Source organism: Ambystoma mexicanum, chromosome 3q (genome assembly GCF_040938575.1).
Source record: "Ambystoma mexicanum isolate Mex_15411 chromosome 3q, UKY_AmexF1_1, whole genome shotgun sequence".
Taxonomy (NCBI): Eukaryota; Metazoa; Chordata; class Amphibia; order Caudata; family Ambystomatidae; genus Ambystoma; species Ambystoma mexicanum.
The window spans coordinates 16,075,655-16,090,289 of NC_090926.1; the positions used below are offsets into that span (position 1 = coordinate 16,075,655).

A 14,635-nucleotide genomic window follows, 5' to 3' on the forward strand; every position below is an offset into this window, starting at 1 on the left:
CATAGCAGGCAGGTTGTTGTACACAGATTGAATTTTGCTGGCCATGTCACGTGTGTCAGGCTGGGATTGCAATTAAGAGCAATGCAGAGTGAGGCACAAGACACCGGAGCACTGCCTCATGTGGAGGTAAGGTAATAGTTTGTTCCTGCAGGCCATTGAACACAGAAGTGGGGAAATACAACCAGAAGACAAGGTGGCAGACTGTAGCGGTGTGACTTGTAGATAGGATGGTGAAGTTTGTAGAAGTAAAGAGTCAGGAAGCAGGGTGAATGATCAATGCAGGGCAAGTTAGATCAGTATGTGGCCTCGTAAATGGTGCGGGGAGCGCACACAGGTGTCAGGATGCGAAGAGATGAAAAGAGCTTGGATGTGCATGAATTGGGACTCCGGCAGAGGGAACAATAAAATAAAAAACCTGCAGCTTCCTCCTGGGTCTCCCAGTTACCTGCAGTGGTTAGGGTTAACGCCACTGCTTGGGCGTAGGACATGGGGGGCATAGAGGGGACAAATCCTCCCCACAATTTTAAGTGGCGGGGATATAATGGCATTTATCCCCCCCCCCAGAATATTTAAGTGCTGTTGTGCACAGTGCAGTACACTGTGTCTCTGCACTGTCTGCAGTTGCATCATGGAGCGTATAAAAATATGTCTGCAGGCTGCAGCCGTCAGCTTACAAAAGTACAAGTTCTGCAGACAGTACAACACATATTTCCCAGAATGGCCACTGGAAATCCTGTCCATGGCTGGAAACAATGGGCCTCATTACTAGTTTGTCGGTAGCCTTGTGTCATGACCCATAGAACTTGCCCTTTCTGGACTTCCTGGTCCTTATCGCGACGGGGCTTGTATTCCTTGTTACTCCCAACATGGCCGTGCCAAGTGACTTGCCTCGCACCAGCCTTTACGTCGGACACGGCACGTTCTATAAATTGGCCGCGGCCCTGTGCGTCTCAACGCTATCATTAGGTAGTGACTAGATGTGTGTGTGCTGTTCGGCGAATCCACTATTCCTAGTTTCCTGGTCCCTTCTTCCTTCCTTCCACCTTTCCCCCTCTAAATCTGCTCCCGGAATCCTCAACCCCAGCGACCGCTACTTTCTTCCTGGACATCCTGGAACTGCGACCTTCCTGGAACTCTGAACGCGCGCTGGAGTCGGACGAGACTCGAGCAAGCCTATACAAGACCCGATCCGTCCACAAGAGGAATCCTCCCGCGGAACAGAGCAAGAAGCGATCCCAGGTGAGACGGGGGGAGATTTACGACAGTTTGAGACGCCAAACGACCGACACTGATACTGTTATGGAGAAAGCAGTCCAGGACCTCATGCGTGGCATGCAAGAACTAACAACTGAAGTACAGAACTTAAAAGCGGAGAATGTTGCGTTAAAGCAACTTGTTTTGATTCGCGACTCCGCTAACAAGGAGAGTGTGTTACTGGGTGGAGTGGTAGACAAATATGCTGGCTTGGCAAAGTCCTTACGTGGATTCCTGCTTGGTGCATTTTACTTTTAAGCACTACTATTTTTCAACTTCCAGGGCGAAGGTGGGCTTCATAATCTCGCACCTCACAGGGAACGCGTTGACCTGGGCCACTCCCCTAGTCAACTCTGGAGATGCCCTTCTGGATGATTATGATGGATTTATTCAGGCACTCAAAACTATGTTCGACCGCCCAGAACAGGTTTATAGTGCTCAGGAACGGTTACTTGATTTCCGACAGGGATCCCAGGATATGCTAACATATGTTACTAGATTCAAACAACTGGCCAAGGAAACAGATTGGTCTTCAGAAGCAAGTTTCACTCTATTTTGCAGGGGTCTAAATGAGGATATAAAGGATGAATTAGCCAGAGTGGCTCGTCCTAACTCATTCCAGACTCTTATGGATCTAGCCATGCAAATAGACTTCCGAATCCAGGAAAGAAAGGCTGAAAGAAGAAAGACCAAGATACCCTTTCAAAAGAACTCCCTTGAGACTTCTGTAAAAACCGATCCTGCCCCAACCCCTGACATTGATCCGGAACCCATGCAAATAGGAGCCTTCCGTGGACCTATTTCCCCACAAGAAAGGATGAGAAGGATCCACACAGGCCTGTGCATGTATTGTGTCTCGGATAAACACATTGTTAGAGAATGTCCTCTAGCCCCTCCAAGCCGTTCGGGAAACGCCAGCTCCCGATCCTAGATGGAGCGAGGTGTCGGGAGAGAGATGTTTGCTCCACATCAATTCCATCCTTGAACTCTCCTTGACAAAACAATTTGGTGATACTACAGGCCATCCTGTCGCCCTCCAAGAATAAGACCTATCCCATTCTGGCCTTGGTGGACTGCGGAGCTATGGGAATTTTCATTGATCAAGACTGGGTTGTTAGTCATCAAATTCCGTACGAGACACGAAGCACCATGCAGCCGATGGAAGCAATCGACGGAAGACCCCTCTCTTCAGGACCCATAAGCCTGCAGACAAAAGAGTTCCAACGATTGAAGACAGAGTTCACGCAAGCCCCCATCCTGGTCCAACCTGACATAAATCGCCCATTCCTAGTGGAAAAGGATGCCTCTAACTACGCCATAGGAGCTGTCTTGAAACAGGTACTTGAGGATAAACTATTGCTTACCTCTCACGAACCCTGACTCCCAGTGAGATACACTATTCCGTCCTGGAAAACAAACTTTTAGCCATCCGCCAAGCCTTCACTGAATGGCGACATCTACTTCTGGGTGCTAGATATCCAGTTCAGGTCCGCACGGACCATCGGAATCTTCAAATTCTACAGTCATTGGAGTGCAGGAACAGTCGTCAGGCGCGTTGGGCCTACTTCTTTGCCCAGTACCAATTCCAAATCACTCATGTTCCCGGATCACAAAACATGATTGCTGATGCCTTATCTCGACGTCTTGACTATGTAACCACTGAAGACAAGGCCTATCCTAAAATGTTTCCCCACACGATCTTTGTAGTTCAAGCAGTCAACCTCCTGGAAGAAATCCGAGTGCAAACCCAGTCCTCTGACCTCTGGAAGGATATTTCAAGGAAGAATCCATGGAACCTAAGAGTTAAGGAAGGATATTTATTCAGGGACAATGCACTGGTCATTCCTACACAGAAATTACAACAAAGAATGATAAACCTCTGCCATGATACCCTTCACTCCGGACATCGTGGCATAACTAACACCCTCCGTCTTATATAAAGACAGTTTTGGTGGCCTGGAATGAAGACTGACGTACAACAGTACATCAAAGCTTGTGCTGTCTGCAGTCAAAACAAACATGATAACAAGAGACCGGCGGGTCTTCTACTGCAACCATCGCTGCCAACAAGACCATGGGTATTCATTGCTATAGACTTCATTGTGGAATTACAACCTTCCCGAGGATACACGACCATCATGGTAACTATAGACTTCTTCACTCATATGGCTCATTTTACGCCTCTGTATAAACTACCATCCTCCTCAGAACTTGCTGGAATCTTCCTGGAACACATTTTCTGTCTTCACGGACTTCCTTCCAAGATCATATCGGACCGAGGACCTCAATACGTTTCACAATTCTGGAAACGTCTGTCGTATTCTAAGGATACAATGCGCTCTCTCATCAGGTTATCACCCACAAACCAATGGAGCCACGGAACGTGTAAATCAGACTCTAGAGCAATATCTTTGTTGTTTTGCCACCAAGGTTCAGGATGACTGGTCACTCCTTATGCCCTTGGCCGAGTTTGCCTACAATTCCGATCACTCAGCAGTCAAGGTCAGCCCTTTCTATTGCAGTCAAGGTTTTCACCCGTCCGTTTTACCTTCTGTTCTTCCACATCCCACACCAGTACCTACTCTCGATTCATGGATTGAGACTCTCATCAACATACACAAGGAAGCCAAGGAACAATTGGAAGAGGCCCAGACACGCACTAAGAATTATGCGGACTCCAAAAGAAGACCAGAGCCTTCTTATTCCGTTGGTGATCAAGTCTGGTTGTCCTCGAAACTATTACCACGACATCTACGGCCAAACAAATTAGCCCCCAGGTACTATGGACCATTTTCCATAAAGGAAATCATCAATCCTGTCTCATTCAGGCTCAAGCTGCCAGACTCGTGGAAGAGAATACACCCAGTCTTTCACACCTCTCTATTGAAACCCTACATCTGATCCACCCGGAAAACCTGCAGACCCAGTCCTCCGATTGTGGACAATCAACTGGAATATGAAGTGTCCAGAATATGCGATTCCAGGTATAAATGGGGTCGACTTCAATACCTGAATGGAAAGGATATCCTCCTAGCGAGAGAACCTGGGAACCAGTTTCTAACCTAAATACCCCTCGATTGCTTAGAAGATTCCATCTCATACACCCGGGCAAACCTGGTGGAACAGGTTTTTGGAGGAGGCATGCTGTCATGACCCATAGAACTTGCCCTTTCTGGACTTCCTGGTCCTTATCACGACGGGGCTTGTATTCCTTGTTACTCCCAACATCGCCGTGCCAAGTGACTTGCCTCGCACCAGCCTTTACGTTGGACACGGCACGTTCTATAAATTGGCCACGCCGCCGCTGCCCCGTGCGTCTCAAAGCTATCATTAGGTAGTGACTAGACGTGTGTGTTTGCTGTTCGGCGAATCCACTATTCCTAGTTTCCTGGTCCCTTCTTCCTTCCTCCAGCTTTCCCCCTCTAAATCTGCTCCCGGAATACTCAACCCTAGCGACCGCTACTTTCTTCCTGGACATCCTGGAACAGCGACCTTCCTGGAACTCTGAACGCGCGCTGGAGTCGGACGAGACTCAAGCGAGCCTATACAAGACCCGATCCGTCCACAAGAGGAATCCTCCCGCGGAACAGAACAAGAAGCGATCCCAGGTGAGACGGGGGGAGATTTACAACACCTTGCCGGTAAAACCGGCAGGCTGCTGCCAGACTTGCAATATTTTCCGGCACCCACGAATGGGCAATTACTGTGTCATTACAACCCGGCCGACCCGGTTATTGCCGATTCGCAGGCGCCAGTAAAAAGATGCTCCCCATTCAGCCCCATAGGGCTAAATGGGAATGGGGAGGTCGGATGCACCGCCACCATTTATAAAAAAGGTCCGACCTGGTGGGCAGAAAGGCACCCACGAGCACAACTCGTAATTTGCCGGTCCGGGAACTACGGTGCCGGCAAGCTTACCGGTACCGTAATTCGCAGACCGGCAAACTTGTAATGAGGCCCAATGTCTTCACCCACCCCTCTCCCTTCCCCTGCTGACCACCCACCCCAGTCTGATTCAGAGTAATAAGATGGAGGACTGAAGGGAGGCACCTGACCTCTAACCTGTGTGTACTGTGCATGGATACTCGAAGCCCTTTGATGAAGCAACTGCTACTGCGGCCTGAAGGTAAGTACAAAGGCAAATGTGTGTGTGTGCCTGTCTCTGAGAGAGAAAGTGATACTGTTCATGAGCAAGTGCTATAATGGTGTATGAATGTGCGATGGTAACAGGGTCAAACTGGGACATACAATTGTCTCGGGCACCAATGAAAAAGTGGCCCAAAGTTGCAAATTGCTATTCATTCCTTTTGTGACACAGTTTGAATATTAACCAAGGAGGTGTTTTTTGATAACCTGTGATGCTAATTGTGTATTTTAAAGAATATTTATTCAGCAACACTGGTCAAAACTACTAGCTGCAGAGTGAATAAACTCATCTACTGGCCCAAATTGGCCAAAACAAAAAGAGGCCATTTTGACCAACAACTGGCCCACACCAGCATTTTGTATTTTTGGTTCGGCCATGGGCCTATTGCCCTATAGGCCAGTCTGGGCCTGGATGTGAGCATATGTGTGTGTTCAAGTGTGAGTTTGTGTTAGAGTATTTGTGTGTGAGCTTGTGTGGTTATGAATTCTCGAGTGAGATTCAGTCTGCGTGGGGATGTTGTGTTTGTAATGTGATAAAAAGAGATAGGGGGTTGCGGGCTGTGATGGAAGGAGCTGGTGCATGGACACTTTACAAGAGGATGGTGATTGGTAAACGAGGACAAGCATTGATCTTTTTTTGTGTGACATGGTAATATTATTGGTATTATGGAAAATGGCAGCTTAAAGGTGTTATCGCCTATGTTGGCATAGCTTGCATGAACATATTTCCATACAATAGCCTGGCAATGGGACTGGCATTATGGGCCAAGCTAACATGAGTTTGCTCACATGTATTGTATTGTATTGTATTGTTTATTTGATAATGCGCACAAAACCCAGGGGTAGCCGGGCGCAGCAGTCATAAGAATACTTGAGCTTAGGTTGCATACATGGAGTACATACAGGGAATGCAGTACATGAAGAAATTACAGAGCCGGTATACAGAATGCATTAGGTACAGGATAAGTGAAGTACAGGTTACTAGTTTAGTATAGTCTAATGTCAGGTAACAGAGGTAGCAGGTGGTTAAAAATTCTAATAGGTCCTGGCCTAGCGCAATTGTAGGTCGTCATTGGTCCAAAGCCAACTTTTCACTTTGCATCTAAATCTGGTGTAGGGTAGGTTGGCTCTCAGTGCGGTGGGCAGTGCATTCCAGGCGTGAGCAGCTCTAACCGGGAAGCTTGCCCCACCCGCTTTGGATAGTCTGAATCTGGGTGTTTCAAGCAGAAAGTGGTTAGAAGCTCTAGTGTGTTGAGTGGAGGATTTTCTTGTCAGTCTGGCCGAGATATATGGGGGCGCATTGTTATTCAGGCCTTTGTGGGTGAGGGATAGTGTCTTAAGAAGAACTCTATCACTGATTTTTAACCAATGCTGGCCTTTTCTGATGTTAGAGATGTGGGCTCTACGGGGTATGTCCAGAGCTGCTCTAAGAGCGTTGTTCTGAAGTATTTGCATTTTGTTTATGACAGTTTTGCTAGCACCTGCATAGAGGGCGTTACAATAGTCCAGTTTCGACATTACTAAGGCATTGGCTAGGGTGATGCAATTAGATTTGGAAAGGTAGGGTCTGCAGGCCCTGATTAATTTGCCGGTGTAAGCTGTGGAGGACACTAAGGTATTAACTTGTTATTTAAGAGACAGCGTGGAGTCGAGGTACAAACCTAGTGTTTTTACCTCCGTTGCCACTTTGATTATGTTGCCATCAATGTTGAAGGCACGGTAGTTTGGGCTAAGTTTTCTGAGGTTGGAGTCGGAACCCAGGATCAGTATCTCAGTTTTGTCATCATTCAGGCAGAGGCCGTGGGAGGCCATCCATGCCTGAATGATGAGGTAGATCTTGTTTACTAGAGCTGTGTCTTCGACAAAGTTGCCAGATAGTGGTATGAGGATCTGCGTATCGTCCGCATAGTTGGTATAAGTTACCCCTAGTCTGTCCAATTTGTCAAAGAGTGGCTTAGTGAAGATATTGTACATGGTAGGTGAGACACATGAACCTTGTGGGACGCCACAGGTGATATGTATTGGGTCCGCTGAGGCTAAAGGGGAGAACACTCATCGTACGGTTGGCTAGGAAGGATTGTACCCAGGCTATAGCTTCACTTGAGAAATAGGCGGCAGACGCTAGGTGGGTGCATAACACTGCGTGGTCCACCAGGTCAAAGGCCACTGATAAATCAAGGAGGAGGAGCATAGCTGTTTTACCTTTATCCTTCAGCTCGTCGATTTGTGTTTTTAAATCGATAAGGGCCGTTTCAGTGCCATGTAATGGTCTGAAACCAGATTGGCGAGATCCTAGTAGTTGGTTCGTCTCCAGATAGTTTTGGATCTGGAGGTAGGCTACTCTATCGATGATTTTGAGGAGGAATGGGACTGTGGTGATTGGCCTATAGTTGGTAGGGATGGCTGGGTCGAGGGTCTGTTTTTTAAGGAGGGGTAGTACCCAGAATTCTTTAAGGTTAGATGGTACAGTACTAGATTTAAATGAAGCATTAATTAGTTTAGAGATGAAGGGTGCTACATCTCGTGCTGCGTCCTTAATGACTTGTGCAGGGCAGTTGTCACCTTGGCAGTTAGAAGGCTTTAGTGATATGATCACCTTATCAGTTTCTAAGATGGATATGTTAGTAAAACTGAAAGGTTGGCAATTGTGTTGGGTGGCTGTTCTGTGTGAATTAGTCGAGTGGATGGTGTGGGCTCTAGTAGGGCTCAAGGATGCTTTCTTCTTTGCAATTTTAGTTTGCAAGGTTGCAATTTTGTTAGCTAGGGCATTTTGGATGCTAGTGCACCACTGTTTATCTTTGGGGACGTTGTCTACGGGAGCAATAGGGTTTTCCATTTCCCAGAGGATGGAGAAGAGTTCTTTAGAGTTAGAATTAGCCTTGCTAATTCTCTCATTGAATGTGTCTTTTTTTGGTTTGGATTATTTCCTTCTTATATTTATTGGCAAAGTTCTTAAGGATGGTTTTGTTCTCCGCCGAGGATGTATGCCTCCAGATAGCTTGGAGTTTGCGCTTTTGGATTCGTAGTTCTTTGAGGTGAGGGGTGAACCATGAGTTGAGATGAGATTCTCGTTTGCTTTTACTAAGTTTGATGGGGGCTATTATGTCCAGAGCATTGGACATGGCATTGTTGAATGTCTCAACTAGTATGTTAGGGTCCGGGTTAGTATTGCTAACAGCAAGGGCTGGTAGGAGGAGAGGGAGCAATTTTTCCGAAGTAATGTCTTTTTTACTTCTGGTTGGCATGGCTGGTACTATTTCCTGGTTAATTGGTTTAGGCGGTTCTATAGTTAATGAGAAACTGATGAGGTGGTGATCCGTCCATGTTTGTGGCAAGATTTTAGAGATAGTAGTGTTACAGTTTCGGTTGGCTATCCAATCTAATGTCCGTCCTTTTATGTGCGTGGGGGCGAAAATGTTCTGGGTCAGGCCATGATCAACTAGAATAGATTGGATGGAGTGGGCTTGTTTGTCCTCATTATCATTAAAACCCAAGTTGAAGTCGCCTAATAATAGGAGCTGGGTAGTGTCTTTGATGTTGTTAGTAAGGAGGCTAGATAAATCTTCCTCAAAGTTGCCTAGTGGGCCTGGTGGTCTATACACCAGGAGGACAGTTAGTGTGCTATTCTTAGAGATAGGTATTTTGGCTGAGAGGAGTTCGCATGATGTTATTTCCGGGTGAGGGGTGAGTCCTACATCTAGCTTGGTTTTGGCGATGATGGCTAGGCCACCTCCCCGAGAGTTGGGGCGATCAACTCTTAGTATGTTGTAATTATCAGGTACGGCAATCATGAGTGCAGGACCTGCGGCGTCATGGAGCCAGGTCTCAGTGATTGCGAGTAAATCTAAGTTGTCCAGGGCAAGTATGTCCGCAATTTCAGTGCTATGTGCTATGAGGGACCTCGCATTGATGAGAGCTCCTGATAGGCTGGGAGTTGATTCTATCTTGGATCAGTCTGAGATTGGGAGTGTTAGGCCTCCTCTGATTATAGAGGTCAGTTTGAAGTTTATGGCTTCTTTCTGCCACTAAGGCAGGACGGTTAGGGTCATGTGTAGTAGGGGTTGAGGTCGAGCCTGGTGGTCTAGTTCTTTTGTTTTTGAGGTCATAGAGGCGAGGCAGCCTCGCTCTAAGCCGAGTGTTTCTCTCTTGCAGATTGCAAGGTGTGGAATTGGTGTGGTCCATTGTTATGATGGTTAGAAGGGTGCAGAGTAGGGTGCAAAGAGTGAGTATTAGGAGTGTTTTGGTGATGTACATGTTGGGAGGCAGGTAGCCGTGGGGCGTCTAAATTTGACAACTCAATGGTGACTAAAATGCAAGCAGCGAGGTATATCTACCTTAACAGTCCTATCAGTGACTAAATTGCATACATCAGAAGGCATTTAGATATGACAGTCCTATCCGCGACTAAGTTGCATATATCAGCGGCATCTAGATTTGACAGTCGTATCAGCGACTAATTTGCATATATCAGAGGCATCTAGATATGACCGTCCTATCAGCGGCTAAATTTCATACATCAGGGGGCATCTAGAAATGACAGTCCTATCAGCGGCTAAATTGCATACATCAGGGGGTATCTAGATATGACAGTCCTATCAGCGGCTAAATTGCATACATCAGGGGGCATCTAGAAATGACAGTCCTATCAGTGACTAAATTGCATATATCAGAGGGCGTCTGGAATTTGCCAAACCCAACAGCAATAGAGCTGCAGGCCGCAGAGTACGCGACCTTAAGGCACAGCATAATTTGAAATGGTCTGTAAGCGACCTTAAGGCACTACACAATTTGAAATGGTCTGTAAGCGACCTTAAGGCACTACACAATTTGAAATGGTCTGTAAGCGACCTTAAGGCACAACACAATTTGAAATGGTCTGTAAGCGACCTTAAGGCACAACACAATTTGAAATGGTCTGTAAGCGACCTTAAGGCAAAACACAATTTGAAATGGTCTGTAAGCGACCTTAAGGCACAACACAATTTGAAATGTTCTGTGAGCGACCTTAAGGCACAACACAATATGAAATGGTCTGTAAGCGACCTTAAGGGACAACACAGTTAGAGTGTAAAACTACCCGCAACCTGGACGTGTGCTGATTAGGGTCGAGGACATGAGCTTGCTAAGCATTGTAAGAGAGCAGATGTGCAGAGAGCGCGAGTTAGAATGGTCAGTGGGCTAAATAGGGTGCAAGAGCGGTTACAGCACAAGGAGGCAGGACTACAGTCAGGTATGGTGACCGTATTGAGTGCCGTAGCACTTGTAAGGGCGGCAAAGGCGTTATAGAGAGCAGGGAGTGAACGAGACCAACACCGTAGCTTGACTTGTACACAGCCAGGGTGGCGGGCATACCATGTAAGCAGTTCAATATGCAAAGCAGGCTAAAAACTACCAGGGAACAGACAGGGCAAGTATGTGCATTACCGAGGCAGGGTCAAATATGTAATAACCTTAAAGGAGTATAGATGGTACGATACCCTGAGGGGAGTGACCTAGCGCGGCTCAGAAAGCATACATAACAGGCCAGCAGCACAATAGCAAGGTCCATATATAAATGCAGATGGCACTTGTCTAAAAACTATATTCTCGGGCAGCAGCACAGGGCATTGACCATGGTGGAACAAAGCATGATGTGGTAGCAACTGATGCAGCTACCTAAATTCGAGAGACAGGCATGGACATAGTTTCGAGAGTCAAACATAGGATGCGGTGCCCCGTAGCGGGAGATGCTGGGCGTAATCAAGTGATCACATGATCATAGGTATGTGCAATCAGGTACTATCGGTGCAACGAGCAGCATTTGAGACACGGATAGCGAATTAGACTGTGTCAAGTCCAAAGTACAAATGTTGGTTTTAGTGTAAGGGACGGCGTTAGTCAGCGTAATGATTGGGGAATGCAGGAGGAATACTGAAGGCTGGCTTACCCGTTAATTTCAGGGCGAAGGTGCACAAGGAGTGCTGTGCTAGAGCTCGCCTGTGAGGGCAAGGGGGACTTGCAGCTGGTGGCTCCGGCAAGAAACCGGAAGGAGCTGGTTGATGGGTATAAAGATGATTACAATAGAGTCTTGTGGGACGACAGGATTCCCCTTTTGAGAATCACAAGGCGAACAGGGCAAACAGGATGGCCTTTATCTGGCCTTCCTCGGGCCGCCGGCTTTCCGCCTGCCGGCAGATGTTGATAGATAAAATACACGAGGCGTTGCTTAGCAACAGATTCAAGCCTCACTTTGGTGCCGTGAGACTCCCGGCATTTTGTTTTCCTGCAAAGCGGTTAGATCAGCTGTTTCTGCACCGAAAGCAGCTCGAGGGCGACAAAGCAGGTGAGGGGCAGCAAAATAGGAGGATCTGGCATCAGATGCTGGCATGCAGTGCGGGCCTCACCGTGGATGGGTGTCTGCTGCTGCAGTTCGTCAGCATGGACGATCCAACATGGTCGCCAGGTCAGGGGTCCTCTGTGGCTGTAGGTGAGGTGTTGGTGGGGGCTCCTGCCCTCGCCACCTCGCTGGAAGTAGGTACTTATCTGTGTTGGCACAGCATGCATGGGCATGTTTTTGTGCTGTGTCATTGCAATGTTACTGGTATTATGGGCAAAGCCTATATAAATAAAATAAATACAAACAGGGAGTTCCTCACAGGAACGGGAGTCCTAGTCCCCAAAGGAGGAGTCTCTCTCTGAGAGATCCCACTTGCCTCTACCTCTAGGGAGGGTGTTGCGAAGTGGGCTCACCTCCCTAGCCTCAGAAAGGGGGTGGGGGGTGGACTCCTGCTTGGGGAGAAGGGATGAATTCCTGCTTACAGCTGCGCAACTGGCCTCCCATCAAGGCAGCCCATCCTGCCTCATTACATGTGTACACAAATTCGACCAGATCTCTCCTACACTGCACAAGCTTCACTGACTGCCTCTCCCTGCCAAGGTCATGCTCAAAACTGCATAGACCACCTACAACGCAGTCTCAAACGGAACACCAACATACTTGGTAGCGAAACCCCACACCTCTGGAGGCTCTCATGCCTTACATAGCAAAACCAATAAAAGGTTGAAGTCTAAACTAGCCGAAAAGGTAAGACTTGAAGTCCTTCTTCTGCCACGCCCCAACCATCTGGAACGCTTACCAGGAGGGGCTCGAAATTCCCACTGTTCTCCCTTCATCTTCCGCAAAATAGTAAAAACATGGCCCTTTCAACATTACCTGCCAGACTGATAAAATTCCTGCCCTCTCTACATCAACAGTACTGCACTACTGTATAGGATGCGAAGCCAAATACTGGCACCCTCCCACTGCAAATCGCTCTGGTACTTTTAAACTATGTTTGCACTATATGCATAAAATAGATTGAACAACTTTTATTTTGCACTGGCCCAGCACTCATGTGTGAAATGTATAACAACTGCTAATTTTGCACTTAACTTGGTATAACTACACATTGCAAGTGTATCCTTGAGAGATGCAACAAAAAAGCAGGCAACCCACTAACCAAATCAAAAGATGTGGCAAATGAGGTTCCAAGGCCCCAGGTGAAAGCTACTGCAGCGAGAAAACCCCTTTTCTTACAAGATTTTTCAAGAAGAGAAATGTGCTAGTATTGCCACAGCTTGCTTTTAAAGTTTCGACTCCTACTAGGGATTTGCTGGAGTGTAAGAAGCACATCTGTATGCGTGGATAGAAAACGTTTTCTCTCTTACAGGCATAACGTATAGCAATTTTGCATGGAATCTGCTGTCAATCAGCCAAATGAAGCATAAAGTACATCTGTTTTAAGTGAGGACATCAAGTGCAAAGATTGCCTCCAGCAGAGTAGACCACAGGTTTGTGACCAGGTCAGGAGGAGATCATGGAAGCATTGCAATGCCTGAACGATGAACAGATAATCAGGTGCCTGGAGAGCCAGCGAAATCGGAGGCACAGGAGGTACCACAGATCCCTTAGAGATACATCCACAACCTACCTGAATTCTCTGCCATGACTGAGATAGCCATGTCTATTTCTGCAAGGAGCACAATTAACCTCAGGGATGTTTTTGTCATGTTGGGCTGTGATGCAGTAGCTGTTCGATTCCCTACGTATGGTGGGAAAAGGACCCAAATTTGAATATATGCTTGCCAAAACGCATCTGGGATCACATGCTCAGTGGCTCAGACCTAAGGTTGCTTGTCCATCTTTGCAGACGGTGTATTACCTGCCACTCTCAGATGGACAGCTGATTTGGGGGAAAGGGCATGCCTTATTTACTTATGGGAGATTATCTTGACTGGAAGGTGTCCAGTGGAATTGCTAGTGGTTATGCCATGTTAAAAGCTTTCCACCCACCCCATTTTAGTGTTTAAGGCAGGCATCAACATACACAAGATGGCACAATCATTCAAGGGGTACAATCTTGCAAGGCAACTGCTGCAGACATCTACAAGAAACTGACACCAATGATTTTGACAATGCTCACCACTGATAGTGCTGTGCTCTCTTTCTCAATTGCAAGCAGAGTGCCTGCCATCGATCTGGCAGGTGTACTTAATTCAGAAAGGACAGGGAAAATTCAGCATCTCAACCAAACAGTACCAACCAGTAGGATAAAAAGGATGATGCAAAAGGACTGCTGCTGACACAATCTGATAACTGTTCTTCTCATTAGCATCACAGAAGATGAAGTAACTATGACTAATGTGGTGAATAGAATAGTGCACACTGTACAGTGTCTTTACAACCGAGAATCTCATGCTGCAGTGGGGTTTAAAGAAAAATAAATATGTTGGAAAATTAAATTGAGTAAGTGCTTGTTTATTTTAGCCACGTTGGCAACACTTGCCACATAATCGAGGCCTGGAAGGGTCCCTCTGCTCACCTGAATTTGAGCCAGTTATCCTCAAAAGGGTGCTCCTCTTTGTCCTGGCCTTCAGCAGTGTAAAAGCAATTTGGGGCTGAGCCCACCCCAGAGAGTTGGCATGGTGGCAGGTCATCAGTCCAGCTTGGCTGCTGCTCCTGCAGAAAAGAATTTATATCTACGTGTGAGGTGGTCAAAGAGGCAACAGAATCAAGGGAGGATCCTATTCTAGTAATGAGACCCAGCCAACAAAAGGTTTACACAGCAAATCAAAAGAAAACTACATGTCCCAGAAACCACCACGAGAAACGAAACCAAGGAGGGGGCTGAGACAGAATTAAAAAGGGAAAACGGCATAGATACAACCCAATCATACAGCATGGAAATAGGTGTACCAGAGATTGGCACTGGTATAA

At 46.9% G+C, this 14,635-nt stretch overlaps 1 protein-coding gene across 3 annotated transcripts in view; it reads right to left on the reverse strand.

Moving 5' to 3' along the window:
• The window catches only part of TAB1 (TGF-beta activated kinase 1 (MAP3K7) binding protein 1), a 332,479-nt gene that overhangs the window by 290,902 nt on the left and 26,942 nt on the right, over positions 1-14,635 (reverse strand). For 2 of the 3 annotated variants that reach the window (XM_069652950.1, XM_069652949.1), the window contains exon 2: positions 14,241-14,377. The exons of the other annotated variant lie outside the window; for it this stretch is intronic. In XM_069652950.1, the coding sequence (XP_069509051.1) occupies positions 14,241-14,377 (137 nt within the window). The remainder of the gene's footprint in view (positions 1-14,240; positions 14,378-14,635) is intronic. 3 annotated transcript variants of the gene reach the window in all.